At 40.7% G+C, this 17,567-nt stretch overlaps 1 protein-coding gene across 5 annotated transcripts in view; it reads right to left on the reverse strand.

The window, feature by feature from the left end:
• The window catches only part of sox6 (SRY-box transcription factor 6), a 710,993-nt gene that overhangs the window by 239,474 nt on the left and 453,952 nt on the right, over positions 1–17,567 (reverse strand). For all 5 annotated transcript variants that reach the window (XM_078549279.1, XM_078549274.1, XM_078549275.1 and 2 more), the window contains 2 exons: positions 10,160–10,332; positions 12–80 (listed from right to left, as the gene is read on the reverse strand). In XM_078549279.1, the coding sequence (XP_078405405.1) occupies positions 12–80; positions 10,160–10,332 (242 nt within the window). The remainder of the gene's footprint in view (positions 1–11; positions 81–10,159; positions 10,333–17,567) is intronic.

Here is a 17,567-nt window from a genome sequence, read left to right on the forward strand (position 1 = left end):
GAAGGACTGACCTGGATTTGCTGTTGGAGAAGGTTGATTTTGTGTTGCTGCTGTAATAGTTGCTGCTGTTGTCTTGCAATCTGGAGAAGAGGAAAATATATTTTAAAAAAACAAAATTAACAAAATAAATCAAAACATAACTTTTTTTTGCTGTTTCAAATAAGCTGCCAACAAGGGAGAAACAAGTTGTTTTTACTGCGCCCATCCATCTAACTACATTCCCGCTTCATTGAGCATGACAACCCAGTTTTAAGTGTCATTTAATTTTCATTTTCAAATATAATTACAAAGTGTTCACTGTAAGATATCACTCGTCTGCAAATGTGTCAAGATTAATTTGAGCTAGCTTATTCACAAGTGTCAACAGTTAATTACTGTGTCGTGTCTGCATATCTAAATGACATCCTAACTTCTTATTTTGTACGTATTCTTGTATCTTATTTCCCATTATAAGCCGAGTGTATACGCTTGCATGTGGGCAAATATTTGGACATGGAAAGCTTGGTGATCTGAGGCTGATTAAAACAAGTGCAATGTACGAGCTCTATTATACACTGCTATTCATAATAATATGGTGGGACTATCAATATGATTCCACTAATAAGCCCCATTTAGGAAGGCATTCTTTACTCTGGAGTGACTGTGGAGTGGGTACAATTGTGTCTTAAAGAACTGAGATGTGACTGGGGATGCCTGGCTTTAGATTACGAGATCAAACTATGGAGCACAGCTGCAATCAGCTTGTGATTGTAATTACTAATTCCAATCATTAATAAGGATCATTTTTGGCTGCACCTTATTCTCAAAGAGCTGTTCTCTAATTTTACGGTCCTATAACGGCAATTTTCCTCCAATGGTTAAGATCATAAGATAGGATTAGATAAAGAATGCTTGCCCCTCCAACAGATTTCACCCAATTCTTCCCAATCCTACTGTCTTCCTGATGCAGCATCGAGCTACTTCTTAAGTGAGTCCAGCTGTCCTGGTCTCAACCACACTTCCTGGCCACCATTCCCATTACTGACTGTCCTCACATTAAGAATTACTTTTTGGTGTCAATCGTAAACTTTCCTTCCAGAATTTTGAATTTGTGTACTCTTGTCTGCTGCCTTGCTTTTCAGAAAGAAATGATACAGATTCACTTTCTTCGTCCTGTAAAAGTTATTTTATGTACTGCTACAAGTTCCCGTTTGAGTGCAAAGAGCCTCAACTTGTGTTATTATTCCTTATCTCTTGAATTAACCTTATTTCTCTCCTCTGCATTGCCCCTAGAACCTGGACCCTCTTAAGGCGCAGTGACCAGAATTCATGACATCTGCTCTGTCCAGTAGAAAAATAAAACGCCAAGGTGCGGAAAAATTATATTTCACTCTTTCTAAGTGGATGCGTGGTATGAAGTACGAAGTTAAGTAGCGCAGTATTACCCAGCACTCATGCCCTCTGAAGAAGAAAATACTTGAAAGACTTGCATTTATATAGCACATATCACAATCTCACGACATCTCAAAGCACTTTACAGCCAATGAAATACTTTTTGAAGTGTAGACGCCATTGTAATGTAGGGAATACAGCAGCCAATTTGCACACAGCAAGCTCCCACAAACAGCAATGTGATAGTAACCAAATAATTTGCTTTTGTTATGTTGATTGAGGGATAAATATTGGCCAGGACACTGGGGATAACCCCTGCTCTTCTTTGCAGTGGTGCAACGGGAACATTAGAGGGCAGAGAGGACCTTGGTTTAACCACAAGATGGCACCGCCAACAGTGTAGTACTCCCTCAGTGTTGCACTGGAACATCAGCCTAGATTTTTGTACTCAAGTCTCTGGAGTGGGACTTGAACTCACAACCTTCTACCTCAGGTGAGGGTGCTACCAATTGAACCACAGCTAACACCAAGTCATAAATGCTTTTAAATATACACTATCTTTGACTATACTGTAATTTATTTCTTTGATTTTTAAAAAAAATTCCCCTCATGTTTCTGTGTCCTAATCTAATGAGCCTTTTCCTGAGGACCTTGGATTAGTTGTGCTAATTTACTCAAATTACCACACCCCAGCCCCCATCTTTATCCTCTTTGCCCGAGATTGCCTTCAAAACTCTTCTCACCTTAATCCTCAGCCTCTTGATTATGCCACCCACTGCACACACCCCCCCCCCCCCGCCACCCAAACTAGGCATCTTCTCTACATTTCCTTACCCTTTTTCCTCAGGCTCCTCAATCCAGGACACTTTCCCTTCAGCCTCCCACGATTTTCAGAATTTTTCCTTCAGTGTTCTGGACATCCTTTACCCTTCTTTCTCAGCCTCCTCGAGTTCTCAAATGCCAAACCTTTTCTGTCAAACTCATGGACCCCTGCATTTTTGCTCTGACTGGCCATTTGATGCTATCAATTCAACACAACTCAATTTCCCATTCTCTGAACCAATTCATCATCTCAAGACTGCCAGTTCTTCCCTCCCATGTCCAGTTCAGAAAGGTAATGTGGTGTCAACCATGACTCAGTAGTAGTGCCCTTGCCTCTGAATCAAAAAGTTGTGGGGACATCTTATTCCAGAGATGGTCTAAGCTGATACTCCAATGCAGTATGCTGTGCGGTCTGAGGGGCTATATTTCAAATGAGATGCTAGATCTTCCTGCCCTCTCAGGTGGACATAAAAGATCTCATGATACTATTTGAAGAACAGTGGAGTTCTCCACGGCATCGTCACCAATATTTAGCCCTCAACCAACAATACTAAACCATATTATCTGGCCATGGCTGTTTGTGTGACCTTACTGTTTGCAAATTGGCTGCCGCATTTCCAATGTTACAGCAGTGACTACGCTTCAAAAGTACTTAATCGTTTGCAAAATGTTTTGAGATGTCCTGAGGTTGCAAAAAGCACAATATAGATACAAGTCTTTCTTTTAATCTTTATTCCCTCTGCTTCCTGAACTCAATGTGTTCCTTTACATCTTCCAGAAGCTGTTCATTCTCACCTCTGCATTTAGTAGAGACTGGCCCCCTGAGGACAATTTCACAGAGAGGCAAATATACTGTAACTAACATCACCACAGGACTGTAATGACAACTGGTGACTGGCAGAAGCGGTGAAATTGGCTGAGAAGCTTGACAGCGCCTGTCAGGAACTCCTAGCCTGAACAAAATCAAATACTCTGAGAACAGTAGCAGGCGAAAGTGCATGCTTATATTTCCAATTCCCATTGTTTTCAATTCCTCTCTATACTGGACACAACGGCTAAAACATTTGGTTATAAATAATGAGTGTGGCTCACAGTAGCATTTAAAATGCCAGAAGGAGCTTCCCGATGACTCGACAAATTTGTCCAATGATTAGCTGAGCCACATAAATCAGGAAGGCCCCAGGGTTGACTCCCATAATATGGTGAAGGTATTATTTTGAACACTGCAATTGGTGATGCGCTGGGAAAAGAAAAACTGAACAAGAGTTCTTACTCCTGATCACGATCCAATAATCCTGTTCAAGAGATGCAAATGTATGAATTTCAGATGAAGACATGATCAGACTAGATTGTAATGCTCCCCTTCAGTGATTAGCCTGTAAGCAGTCACTGTCAAAGTTCACAGATGCATAATGGCCACTTGGGTGAGATACAGGTGTCTCTGGAGCCATGGTCTATTGAGGAGGGAATGGAAGAAAATTGGCAAGGAAAGTTTTTAAAAATGCTGTGAAAATCAAGTCTCAAAATAAGTACAGTAAACAGCAGGCCACACACTCTCTCTCAGAGGATTGCTCAGACACTAAAACCAAAGCAGTTTAACTCCAGGCCCAGACTGGAGTTAGTGCTCAGTTAACCTGAATCCATGGACAATCTAAAGTCTGCCTTCCAAATCAACTGCTTGTAATCAGGCTACAGGCTTAAGCTTCCAAAAGGAGAAGAAAACAGAAAGTCAGGTAGAACCTAAGTGTGGAATAAGTGAATGTCTTCAGGAAGGAAAGCAAAGGTAGAGTGTAAAAGAATGAAAAATAGGAGGGGGAGAAAGGGCAACAAAAGGTAGAACAATAGGAAAATGAAAAAAAAAGCTATGGAATCATAAGTGGAAGAAAATACTGGGAAGAGAAAAAAAGTAAACTAAAAATGACAAAAGGAAAGTAAAAAGCACAAGATCATTTGAAGAGGATGAAGGTCTAATTGGTTAGTGTACTGTTGAAGGCACTATTATTAGAATGTGAAAAAGAATAGGGAATTAACATCCTAATTTGGCTGGTCTCAGGAAGTAGGTTGGGGCTGCAGGCCAGAAAAGTGCAATGTACATCTGCAGACTGTTCACCCAGCTGTGTGCACAATGGCTGTCCTCATGGGACAGACTCAGTTGCCCACCTTGTAATACATTTTATACATACGCATATAAAAGAAATTAGACATTGCTGTCAGCATAATCAGGAAGCACAAGCAACATTATAAATATAAACTAATTAAATATTTATTATATAAATCTAATGTAAATTGAAGAGAAATAGAAAAACACTAGGAAGCAAAAAAGAGAAAGTAAATACAGTGCCCTGCCGCCATCCCTCTGCACCCCAGCATCTTTTAAATATCTCATATGCTCCAAGATATTCTAGTGCTGCCCAGTTGATAATTAGGACCTATAGAACCACATTTTCTGGATTTAATTAGCAACACAGCATTGATCTAGACTAGAAAGAAGTAATACTGACTCAAGGCATCCATCTCCAATGTTTAACAATCTACATAAATACCACCTGGCCTTCTGCAGCCTTAGCAATGGGATTTACAGAAATCAATATGGCTAATGCTTAACAATTAGTGAAGTATCAGGACACTGGTGCAACTGTCCAAGAGCATGTAGCACTGCCCTCATCTAGCCACTATTCCTCAGGGAGCAGTAGTTATTATCAACTTGTGGTTTATTTACATCCCTGACATACTGATTTGTTGCAAATGAACAAGTTGAACCAACTGATGAAACTCGACCAGAAACAAAGGAACAAATAGCTTTACCCAGCAGAATAAGCTATGTGAGCGCAAATTTGAGGAAACTAATGCTGGGTGATGGTATAAACTGTGCAATATTGAATTAGACACACAATGCATTGAGTAACATTTGACGCTGAGCTGATTAAAACCTTTTACCCAGGAAGTTATTAGGTGGAACTTTACAGGCTCTCATGCCTGGCATAGAGATTTGCACTGTGGGAGCATATGTTGGGGATTTAGGTGGGAAGGTCTATGGACCCTCAGGATTTTCCTTTCATTTTAACTAATCAATGGATAATCTTGTGGAGCTAATTGGCATCCCCAACCTCTGCCATGCCCCCAATTTCTCCATTATGTACTCCTGGAGCATTTAACTCTACACTGGGAGCGTGAAGCTCCACATCGGGAGGGTGAATTTGTAAAGTCTACCATATTGCTTCATACAAAAGAATATGTACGGTTTTCACAAGAGGTTGAAAAATATTTCCTACAAAAGCAGCAGATCAGGAATAAGATTGATGATTATTACAATAGCTGTGGATGCAGATTGTTCTCGCTATGGCATCTAAGTTCTGGTTATGTGGCCTGTGGAATAGTTTCAGTTGGGGTTATTTAAACTTTAGGTCATATCAAATTGGCTATCCAATTCACACCATGCCCGATCTTGTCCTCCACTGATTTCAAAGAAAAGGAAAATCAGTCTCAGTGCTATATTTCCTCTGAAGGCAAAGGTGGAGGGGTAGCACTGTTAATCAAAGACAGCATTGGTGCAATAATCTCTGGATTATTACTTGAGCCACGTGCAAATTGACATAAAGCAAATAAGATTAGAGAGACGAATGCATGGCTCAAAGACTGGTGTGGGAGAAGTGGGTTCCGGGTTGTGGGCTACTGGCATCAGTACTGGAGAAAGTGGGGGCTGTACCTTTGGGACGATTTACACCTGAGCCATGGTGGGATGAGTGTCCTCGCAAATCGCATAACTAGAGAGGTAGAGAGGGTTTTAAATAAACAAGAAGGGTGATGGATCAAGCTTGGGTAGAGGTAGCAATTCAAGGTGTAGATTCAAGACAGGAGAGCAAAATAGTAATAAGAGAAATGAGGGTCAGAGAATGGCAGGAAGGGACAGAGAGAAAAAAAAACTAAGAATACATCAGCAGTCAAGACTAGATGTTACAAAGGTAACAAAAAGACAAAACTGAAGGCTCTCCATCTGAATGCACGTAGCATCCATAACAAAGTAAATGAATTGCTGGCCCACACTGAAGTAAATAAATATGATCTGATAGCAATTAGGGAGACGTGACTGCAGGACGACAAAGACTGGGTCCTTAATATTGAACTGTACATGACATTGAAGAAGAATAGGAAGCTAGGTAAAGGTGGAGGGGTAGCACTGTTAATCAAAGAGGGCATTGGTGCAATTGTTAGAGATGACCTTGGTTCAGGAGATCAGGATGTAAAATCAGTTTGGGTGGAAATAAGGAATAGTAGAGGAAATAAGTCACTAGTGGGAGTGGTCTACAGGCCCCCTAACAGTAGCCATAGTCTCAGACAAAGTATTCAAGAGAAAATATTGTGTGCTTGTGATAAAGGGGCGGCAATAATCATGGGTAATTTTAATCTACACATAAACTGGAAAAATCAGATTGACAGTAGTAGCCCGGATGAGGGGTTCTTAGAATGCTTTTGAGATAACCTCTTAGAGCAGCGTGTTCTGGAACCAACCAAAGAGCAGGTTATCTTAGGCTTGGTATTGTGTAATGTGACAGGATTAATTAATGACCTCAGAGTAAAGGCACCCCTAGGTAGCAGTGATATGATGGGGGCCACAATATGATTGAATTTTACATCCGTTTTAAAGGGAGAAGAGTGGGCCCAAGACTAATATCTTAAACTTAAATAAGGGCAACTATGTGGGGATGAAAGCTGAGCTAGCTGAAGTGAACTGGGAAACTAGGCTAGAGGATAGATCAATGGAGAAGCAGTGGGAGACATTTAAGGGGATATTTCAGAGTACTCATAATAAGTACATTCCTACTATAAAGAAAAATTCTAAAGGGGGAACCCGCCAACCATCGTTAACTAAAGGTATTAAGGAAAGCATCAAACTTAAGGAAAAAGCTTACACAAAGATGAGTGGCAGGACAGATGATTGGTCAGAATATAAAGAACAGCAGAGAATGACCAAAAGGTTAATCAGGAGAAAGAAATTAGAGTATGAGAGGAAACTAGCTAGAAATGTAAAAATGGATAGCAAGAGTTTCTACAGGTATTTAAAAAGGAAAAGAGTAAGTAAAGTGAGTATTAGTCCTCTAGAGAACGATAGTGGGGAGTTAATAGTAGATAATAAGGAAATGGCGGAAGAATTGAACAAATATTTTGCTTCTGTGTTCACTATAGGGGACACAAAAAACATTCCAGTAATAGCTGCAAATCAGGAGGTGAATGGGAGAAAGGAACATGGTGAAATTGAAATCACTAGGGAAACAGTACTGAGCAAATTAATGGAGCTGCAGGTTGGCAAGACTCCGGGTCCCAGCGGACTACATCCTAGGGTCTTAAAAGATGTGGCTAATGAGGTAGTCGATGCGCTGGTGTTAATTTTCCCAAATTCGCTAGATTCTGGAAAGGTTCCATCAGATTGGAAAGTAGCAAATATAACTCCTCTATTCAAGAAGGGAGGGAGGCAGAGAATGGGAAACTATAGGCCAGTTAGCTTGACATCTGTCGTGGGGAAGTTATTAGAATCGATCATTAGGGAGGTTATAGCTGGGCACTTAGAAGAGCTCAAGCAATAGGGAAGGGTCAGCATGGTTTTGTGAAAGGAAAATCATGTTTAACCAATTTATTGGAGTTTTTTGAAGGAGTAACATGTGCAGTGGATAAAGTATCAGAAGGTATTTGATAAGGTGCCACATCAAAGATTATTATGGAAAATAAAAGCGCATGGTGTAAGGGGTAACATATTAGCATGGATAGAAGATTGGCTGGCTGGCAGAAAACAGAGAGTATGCATAAACGTATATTTTTATGATTTGCAGGATGTGATGAGTAGAGCCCCACAGGGGTCTGTATGGGGGCCTCAACATTTTACAATTTACATCAATGACTTAGATGAAGGGAGTGAAGACATGGTAGCTAAATTTGCAGATGACACAAAGGTACGTAGGAAAGTATGTTGTGAAGAGGACATGAGGAGGTTGCAGATGGATATAGATAGTTTGAGTGAGTGGGCAAAGGTCTGGCAAATGGAGCTTAATGTGGGAAAATGTGAAGTTGTTCACTTTAGCAGGAAGAGCAAAAAAGCACAGTATTACTTAAATGGAGAACGGCTGCATAATTCTGAGGTGCAGAGGGATCTAGGTGGTCTAGTACATGAGTCACAAAAAGTTAGTATGCAGGTACGACAAGTAGTTAAGAAGGCTAATGGAATGCTATCCTTTATTACGAGAGGGGTTGAGCATAAAAGTAAGGATGTTATGCTTCAGTTGTACAGGGCATTGGTGAGACCGCACCTCGAATACTGTGTGCAGTTTTAATCTCCTTATTTAAGTAAGGGTGTAAATGTATTGGAGGCGGTTCAAAGGAGGTTTACTAGATTGATACCTGGAATGAGTGGGTTATCTTATGAGGAAAGGTTGGACAGACTGGGCTTGTTTCCACTGGAGTTTAGAAGAGTGAGGGGTGATTTGAGTGAAGTATACACGATCCTGAACGGCCTAGACAAGGTGGACGTTGAAAGGATGTTTCCTCTTGTGAGTGAGTCCAAAACTAAGGGGCACTGTTTTAAAATTAAGGGACACCCTTTTAGGACAGAGATGAGAGATTTTTTTTTCTCTCAGAGGGTTGTACGTCTTTGGAATTCTCTGCCTCAGAAGGTGGTGGAGGCGAGGTCATCGAATATTTTTAAGGCAAAGGTAGATAGATTATTGTTAGGCAAGGGAATCAAAGGTTATCAGGATTAGATGGGAACATGGATATCGAAACACAAGATGATCAGCCATGATCTTATTGAACGGCGGGGGCAGGCTCGAGGGGCTGAATGGTCTAGCCTGTTCCTATGTTCTTATGTACTTATGTTCCAATGAGCAAGGCACCATGCAGACCTCTCACAGGTTGTTCCATTTAGGACAACATGCAAAATATTTATAGGTACCATGCATTGAAATGAACAGACTGTACACAACAAAGAAAAAAATTAGAGAGAACATTGGCATGGTGTATAATAAGCAACTAATTCAATATTGCCCAGTTTACACCATCCCCCAAAATTAGTTTCTCACATTTTGTGCTTATATTTCTTATTTTGCTGGGTTTGCCTATCTGAATTTTGCAGGCCTTGTAGTTCAGAAAGGTCTGTTCTACTCCCTCACTGGTGGTAAATGATAAATCCATCTCTTAAAAGGCTATAGAGTGCTTTTTTTGCGAATTTAAGTATACAAAATTATTTTTAATTGAGAAGTGATAATGGGTTGGTGTTTTACAATGTATATCATGGGGCTCTACAGAATGTGATTAAATGGCAGAGACAAAATATTTGGATATTCCTCTAAAATAAGATGATTAACACAACTGTCTCTGTGCTATGGGTGAGGGGCGGTAAAAGGTAGACAATGTCTATGGGGAACAGCAGGTTGAGGTTGACCATTGGAGACTGGGGATAAACATTTTGTAATTTTGATTAACTATCTTTAAGAATCGGATGAGGAACTTTCCCTCAGGGATCTATGATGGGGGATGTTGAATATGCTCTCAGGAAATAATGGGCACAATGATCTGAATGGCTAATTCCCATTTCCTGCTTCCTTGCATAGGCTGAGACAGGCTGAACAGTTTAAGGGCAGCAGAACTCTGCAAAACGGATGGAAGCAAGCCCCTAATCTCAGCTCAGTCATTAGAGTGAGGTGCCAAGCAGAAGTTGCCCCAGAATGAAACCATGAGCCATTCTGGGCACTTCTAAATAACTTGTTACCAAAGAACTCAGCACATCACCTGGCTGTCCATCAGCTACAAGCAATGATGTCTGGGGTGGAACATCCAAAATAATGGAAAGACATAAAGAAACATCTTTATCAAATTCCCAATTTTCATTGATATGCCTTTACCTTTTTGTCACTTGGTTGTTGAAATAGCCAGGCCCAGTTAAAATATAGCAGAGTTGGTTTTCATGCCTCAAGCTCACCTGTTCCTGCTGTTGGCGGGCAAGCTCCATCTGCTGCCTTTGTTTTTCAATTTGTGATGCCGCTAGCTTCTTCTGCTCATCGTGCGCTGCCAGGAGCTGCTCCCGTAAACTAATTAACTGGTTGATCATAGCAGACAGCTGGCGTTCCTTTTCTGCAAGACTTTCTGGCGTACCTGAAGAAGAGGAAAAATGATATTCAGTGTCAACACCAGAATGGGAGGCAGAACTTCAAAATATGTCATAACAGGTTGGGAAGTCAATGTTACTTAAAACAAGAGTAGGCCATTCAGCCCCTAGAGACTGTTCCACTATTCCGTTAGATTCTAGCTGATCTGTATCTTAGGTTAGTGTCAAACTTAATGTAATCAGGAAGGTAAGCCAGGCCATGAAGTTCCTATATATCGAGGGTCTGAACTTCCTTAATAGCAAAATTTGCAGTTCTGAATTGCTGCGTAATGCTAAATAACTTACTTCCAAATGTACTGTCTCTCAGTCACCTCAGTGTTAGCCTGTTTGGTTGTCTCGAACTACTGGCTGTATTTAGTTTCCTGAATCAGTAATGTCAGCCCCAAGCATCATGAATTAGGCATGGTGTCCACCATCCATCATTTCCATACATGATATCACAGCAGGAGGACTGTCACATAACAGCACTGATTTTTGCAATTGTGCGCTACTGAGATGGAGCCTCAACTTCCAACTCTGTGTATATGAAAATGCTTGAGGCACTTGCCATAATCATGTATACTTTAAAGTTAATGGACAGAAAATTGTGGGCAAGGCATCTACAATTTTCTAAAACATGCAGCCGTTAGGTGAGGCTCTCTGCTGGAAACGCTTGTTTTGGCTCTAACATGTCTGTCCCAGGCTGCCTCTAGGTAATCGTCCAGATAATAAAACAAGGTAACAAGGAGGTGAATAAAGCACACTGGCAAGTGCACATATATCTCCCTCTGCAACATTTAAAATTACAGAGCAAAGCTGTAGACTAGGAATGGACAAACTGTACCTCCTGAGTGGCATACAGCTCTTAAATAATTGAAGTGTAGCTGTTAGTAGAGTGCAGCTGTTTGCACCTACCCATCCATTCAATCCCAATGTGAGAGACATGTATTAACCACAATAACAGGCAGCCTTCTTTCAATTCAGAACCAGCTAAATTGCAATTTGAATTTATTACAATATCAAATCATTACTTTTAGCCCAAATGTCCAATCGTATTGGATTGAGATGTGTCCCCTCAATTCAGAAAATAAGAAACAGTTCTGCTGCTATAAAGGACCACATATAAAGTTTAAATCCAAGTTGAAATCTCAAGTTGCTAACAGATCTTAGCATTTTGACTTTGACCAATGAGGCAATCGTGTTACAAGTAGTCCTTTCTAAATCTTCATCCCTATAAAATTCAAACAGGTCAAAGCAGAAAATAAGAAATATAAGCACAAATAGAACTGATTTGCCTAGACTATGAGGGTCATATTATTAAGGCTTGGGGACCACAGGTTGGACACTCCTGGTATTTTTGTACAAGGTGTAGTGCATTCAGAGTACCAGTGAGTATGCTCGACTCCTGTGATTTCTTTTTAATCCTTGAGTTTAGAAGGCAGCCACACCTGCAGTTGACAATACTTCCCCTTTACGTGCCTGAAATAATGATTACTATCCTGCAGTCATAAAGGAATTTACATAAATCAACCTGAAGTGAGTAAACTTTGTTCCAAAATTTGTGAGGTTAACCATTTTATGCATTATCAATTTAATAACTATTTTCATGTTTTAGTATAAATATCTGCTTCTATAAAGGTAGAGTAATCAACAGACTCCAGAAACGTCATTCAACACTTATTGGTAGATCACATACATAGGGGTCATAAAGATAAGATCAAAAAGAGCAAAATTTAATTATTGACTCCAAGAATGCTGGCAATTCAAAAAGAAGTCTTGAATATAGGCCTCTGACACACAGTTACACTGAATATCAAGTATGCCCAATATTCAGTCATTTTAGGAAGAAAATAAATTCAAGTGAATGAAGAGGGAATGCAAGTATTAGAGGCATGAAATATTTTTATTGGATTAAAAGGTTGAATTTGGACATTTTATTTGTTGCATTTCCAGTATTTCTGAGTTCGCTCTAGTGGCACTTGGATTAAAGGTCCAGACCGGAATATAACGCCGTTCCTTCACTGTCGCTGGGTCAGGGTCCTGGGACTCCCTTCCGTTGGCACTGTGGGTGTGCCTACACCACATGGACTGCAGTGGTTCAAGAAGGCAGCTCACCACCACCTTCTCAAGGGCAACTAGGGATGAGAAATAAATGCTGGCCCAGCCCAGCGACGCCCACATCCCGTGAATAATAAAAAAAATTACGATCAATCTGCCATTGGCCCAACAGTTGAAGCTACAGCAGGTGAATATGCCAACCTGTATAGAGTATGAGGTACAAGCACTCAAGATGAGAGATTTATTTATTTGTATGAATGTTGAACCTCATTGGCAACAGGGGCAATTTGACACTGCGCTCAAAAAGTGATGTCTGCATAAAATACACACAACTAACTTTTAGCTGAATGCAGTATCCTGGAACTAGTCCAACTAATGTGCAATTCTGTTCTTCATGCTTCCAACTGAGTCCTGGACCAGCTGTCTCTTTTTGTTGACCTCTCACTACCTCTTTCCTTTTTCTTCTGATCATCTCCTTGTAGGACATTTCCCTGCCTCTTCAACCATATCTCCTCCATTTCCTCTCTAGCTATCTCAACCACCTGCTGGAAACAGAGACTAATTTATTTAATGCACTTCTTCGTCCTACACCTTGAGAGGTACCAGCAAACCCATTAAGCAATGTGAAGCATTCAGTCTATAGTTCATTCATATCATTCATTCATATTATCCTTTAAACTCTCAAGTCCTCTGACTCAAGTCTATTGTATATTTATCCGCCCTTTTGTCCCAGCATTGATGGCTGTGCCTTCAGCCACCAGCCCCACATTCCAAATTTTTCTCCTTAAAATCATCCATCTCTCTACCTCCCTCTCCTTCTTTAAGCCCTGTTGAAACCCACCTCTTTATCAACATTTTTGGTCACCCTTCCTAAAAATCTCCTTTCATAAAACCTGTTTTTTTTTTCCTTCCTGACTCTGCGAACTATCTTGGATGTTTTTCTACACTTAAAGATGCTGTATAAATGCAAGTAGTATTCATTGATGTTAATCTATTAATTTAATTGAAATGATGTAACAAAAGAAACTAAAATTGCTAAATTCAAATTAATGGATAATTCAAATAGTTTAAGCAAAATAAGTTATTGCAAACTAGGAATGAATTTGACTTCCTTGTTCGACATTTGATTTAGATGAAAGATACTATATGAATGGTATACAGTAGAATGGCATGAAAATTACTGGCCAGTACCTAGGGTTGGTTTCTGGTTGCACTTCTAGAAGCAGGACCGCTTGTTGCACAAGGGTAACACAAACTGGAACATTTCCTTTGACATTTGTGTCCCTGTGAACAGGAGGACAATAGAAAGCAGAAGCAGCTTCACTTGACCTACTTCACAATTTTGAAAATTGTTGGCTTACAGCATTAACACTGTACTCATGGGGCGGTATCAGTGGAGAATGAGATGGCTAAATCCCACAATTTTCTAGACATGTAGAAACTGAACCCAGAATGTGTAAAGGCATTTGAATGGCATGTATGAGGCAAACCTCCTTTATACTCATGTCAACTTTTATGCTAACCCTAGTGAATGGAGAAAAATACCTCAATCGAATAAGAAAAATTTAAATCTGATAACTAGAACAACCTAGTGAAACTAAAGTGGGCTTAATAAACCTAGCAACTTGGTAAAGATAATAGCATCTCCCCAACTCAAACTGAGCTCCGGTGACCTCACATATGGGAAATTCCACTTACTGGTAATGCGTTCATAATAATAGTTATCAAATAGAGCTAGAGGAAGTGTAAAAGTGATTCTATAAACAGACTTCAGCTACAACATTTGCACAATTCATATGGTGTGTTAAAAAAAGCAATGAAAAAGTCCATAAGCAAGATGCTGCTCTTTCATATTGAATTACAGTGACTGACTAAAGATTTCTCAGTTGTTAGTACAAAGCAGCTGGAAGACGTATTGTCACCTTTTCCCAATTCCTCCGTCATTTTGTTAACAGTGAAACAAGCCTCCCAGGTGATATATTAATGAGACACAATGAAGAAAATGTAGAAACATTTTCTCCACACAAAACAAACCCGACACATCCTCACTATTAGCATTTCACATTTTTAATTTGTTCCACTTCCAGTCCACAAACGTTAGCTTTTTTCTTTAGAGACAGGCTCACAAACCTGGACTTGCATCAAAAGTCTTGCACATTGCATTCTTGACTAATGCAGAATTTTGGCAAGTTTTCTCGTCTAGTCCAACAAAGACATTATATGCATAATAATAGATGTTGGTGAGTAGCACAGCAGTTACAAAGGGTTCAGATATCAGAAATCTGGACATAAAAACAGGCAAGCCACAACATCAGCTGAAACCTGAGATTGTGGCAATCGTCATAACATTCTTTTCTTCTCTCCTGTAGATGAAGACTTTTGCTTGGGTAGCGATGCAAGCGCATTAGTAGCCCTGAGGTGCCCTCATCCAAATTGCTGTTATTCTGATTTAGACCTAAACCTGTGGTTCTTGGTAGATTATTCTAACTAGACACACACACACACACACACCTGGTGATGCCCCAGCTGATCTTTACCCTTCCTAATCGCAGGGTCATTGAGGCCAATGTTAAGACCCCTTCAGCTACTTCACTTGAGTTTGGCACGCACCAGCACGGACCATGAATTCAGCTTGAGATTTTCTGCTCCATATGAGACAGTGTTGCATTTTTTCATATTCATTCATGGGTTGGGCATCGTTGGCTAGGCCAGCAATTATTGCCCATCCCTAATTGCCCTTGAGAAGGTGGTAGTGAGCTGCTCTCTTGAACTGCAACATTCCAGGAAGGCTTGTGCCCCCTGCCCTGCCGGGAAAGTCAGCCAGCAGCCGATGCACCCAAAAGAAGCCTGCCCCACAACCATAGCTTGCTGAGGACAGGCTAAACAAGGTGATAGTGGGACTTCCACCCCTCAGTGAGAGGAAGTCTCGCCCTCGAGAGCTGCTGGCCGGCAGCTCCAGAGTCCTGGCAGTGCCAGTGCTCAGGACCGGGTGCTGCCGGGACTGCAGACAAGCCCAGAAGATGGGTTCCAGAGCCAGGTAAGTCAGTCCTTTTTGGGCATGGTGGGGTTGGGGCAGCCTAGGTAAGGAGGGGGAGCGGGGGCGCTGGCTTTGGAGCTTAAGGGAGGAGGGAACGAAGGAGAGGGTAACATTTTGTGGGGGAAGGGGGTGCCCCCAATGGGCACAGGCAACACCCCAAAGAACGTAGCCACCTGTCAAACATGTTTTAAAAAACAGCCTGCGCACTCCTGCCCTCACCAACCATATTATGGCTTGGGCAGCATATTATCCGGGTAACTCAGTTTGTTAACGAGCCCAATTGACCCTTAATAATTTATTTAAAAATGGTGGGCAGGCTGCTGATTTTGGCACCTGCACACTTAATGTATTATGGGGGACAGCTCAGGGGTGGGTGGGAAGGTGGGTAGCCTGCCAAGTGTCGTAATTTGCATGCACCACCGCCCCCCCCAACCAAAAACATTCAGTGGTGGCCGTAAAATCCAGCCCTAGATTGTCTCAAGCTAAATCCAGGATTTCACTCTTACTTCTGAATACAAACTGACTTGTTGGGTTGCTAACCCTTCAGGATCGGCCTAGAGTCTCCAGGAATTAAAGATCAATCTCCAGGACACTGCTGTGTGCAATCCCAGGGAGACATCATAGGGACATCAAAAAAAGATGTTTTTTTTAAATTAAAAATTCTTTGAACATTTCCCTTTACAAGATATAAAAATGTTGAAAATGGGGAAAAAAGAAGTGGCGTTTGGCTGACAGTCAAGCATCGTCCAACTGGATAATGAGTCTTTTTGCTTTCCAATTGGTGTAGGAAACTCTTTCGAGTTATCAACAGTCACAGATTGCAACTCTTTTTGAGTACAATCACAGTTCTTGGTTTCCGGGAGTGGGACATGAACCCACAACCCTCTGATTCAAAGGCGAGGGTGCTATGAACTGAGCCACAGCTGACAGGTAGTGTATCACAAGGATGGATGTGTCAGCTAACTAATGGCAAGAGTGTGGGGGCATGTCATGTGATCAACTCTCCAGGAATGCACTTAGTCACAGTTGGCAACCCTACTGACCAGGTGCAGGAAAATACTCTTCCCTTCCATCTCCAAACAGGTCCACTATTCAGGCCCCAACCACATTAACCTACTAGCTCCACAGAAACTCCACAGTAGGAAGTAGAGGAGGAATGAAGCAAAGCAGAAGTCAAATCCCTCTTGAAATGTGACTATCTGACATTGGGAACATCTATATTGAGGGAGAAACAAGTTTGTGTTTCTCATTATAAATCAGGGCAATTAGCTGGTGATGGGACTAACACAGATATAGGTAGACAGCAAAAGTCCTTCACTTTGTTGCTTATTTTACATAGGAGTAATAGTTCCTTATGAATGATTACAAGACATCAAGATTGTTCAGAAGATCAGGTCACATTTTAAACCATGTGAAGGAAGCTCAAATGATTTATAGCTGTCATCTGAACCCTGAGATCTGATTAGAGCATTGAATTTACCTCAGTGTAGCTGTTAAATGATTTACGTACTAAAGAGTTGTGAAAAATATAATTAATTAACCTGTGATTAGCTCAGAAAGAACATTGGCTATGTAATTATTATAAAAGGCTATTCTATCTCAGTGTGGTCTATTATTGTTATTTATCTTCTAGTGAGTGTAAATAACGAGAGATTTGGGGTTATCGGGTTACTGTGCCCTTTAAAGAGACATCTTGTCTTCTAAGAAAACCCAAATAGATCAGTCTCTTTGCTGTTGTGAAAGACAAAAAATTTGGTGAGGAGAGACAAGTAATTCCTTAATCTCAATACTTTTTCCCTATATTGCATGTAGTAATTCTGACTTCTCCACAGGTATTTTACTGAATCCTTCATTCCTTCTCCAGAACTGTCAAGGGAAGGAAGGAATTATACAAATGTACCACAGTCCCAAACCTATTGCTGTACGAATTTGTGTCTGTATTAAAATGAACAAAATGCAGTGCAGCTTTCAAAGATTTGTCGATTTGTTTTGTTTATGACATTGTGTTTATCAGACAGTTCAAAGACCTGATGTGCATTTCCACATTTTTATGTTTGCAGGGGCAATTTTTATGCTGTTAAGGTGAAGGATGTCAATTCCTGATAAATGCTGACTATTTAATGCCTTTTAGCTATAATTTGGGCAATT

Source organism: Cetorhinus maximus, chromosome 9 (genome assembly GCF_964194155.1).
Source record: "Cetorhinus maximus chromosome 9, sCetMax3.hap1.1, whole genome shotgun sequence".
Taxonomy (NCBI): Eukaryota; Metazoa; Chordata; class Chondrichthyes; order Lamniformes; family Cetorhinidae; genus Cetorhinus; species Cetorhinus maximus.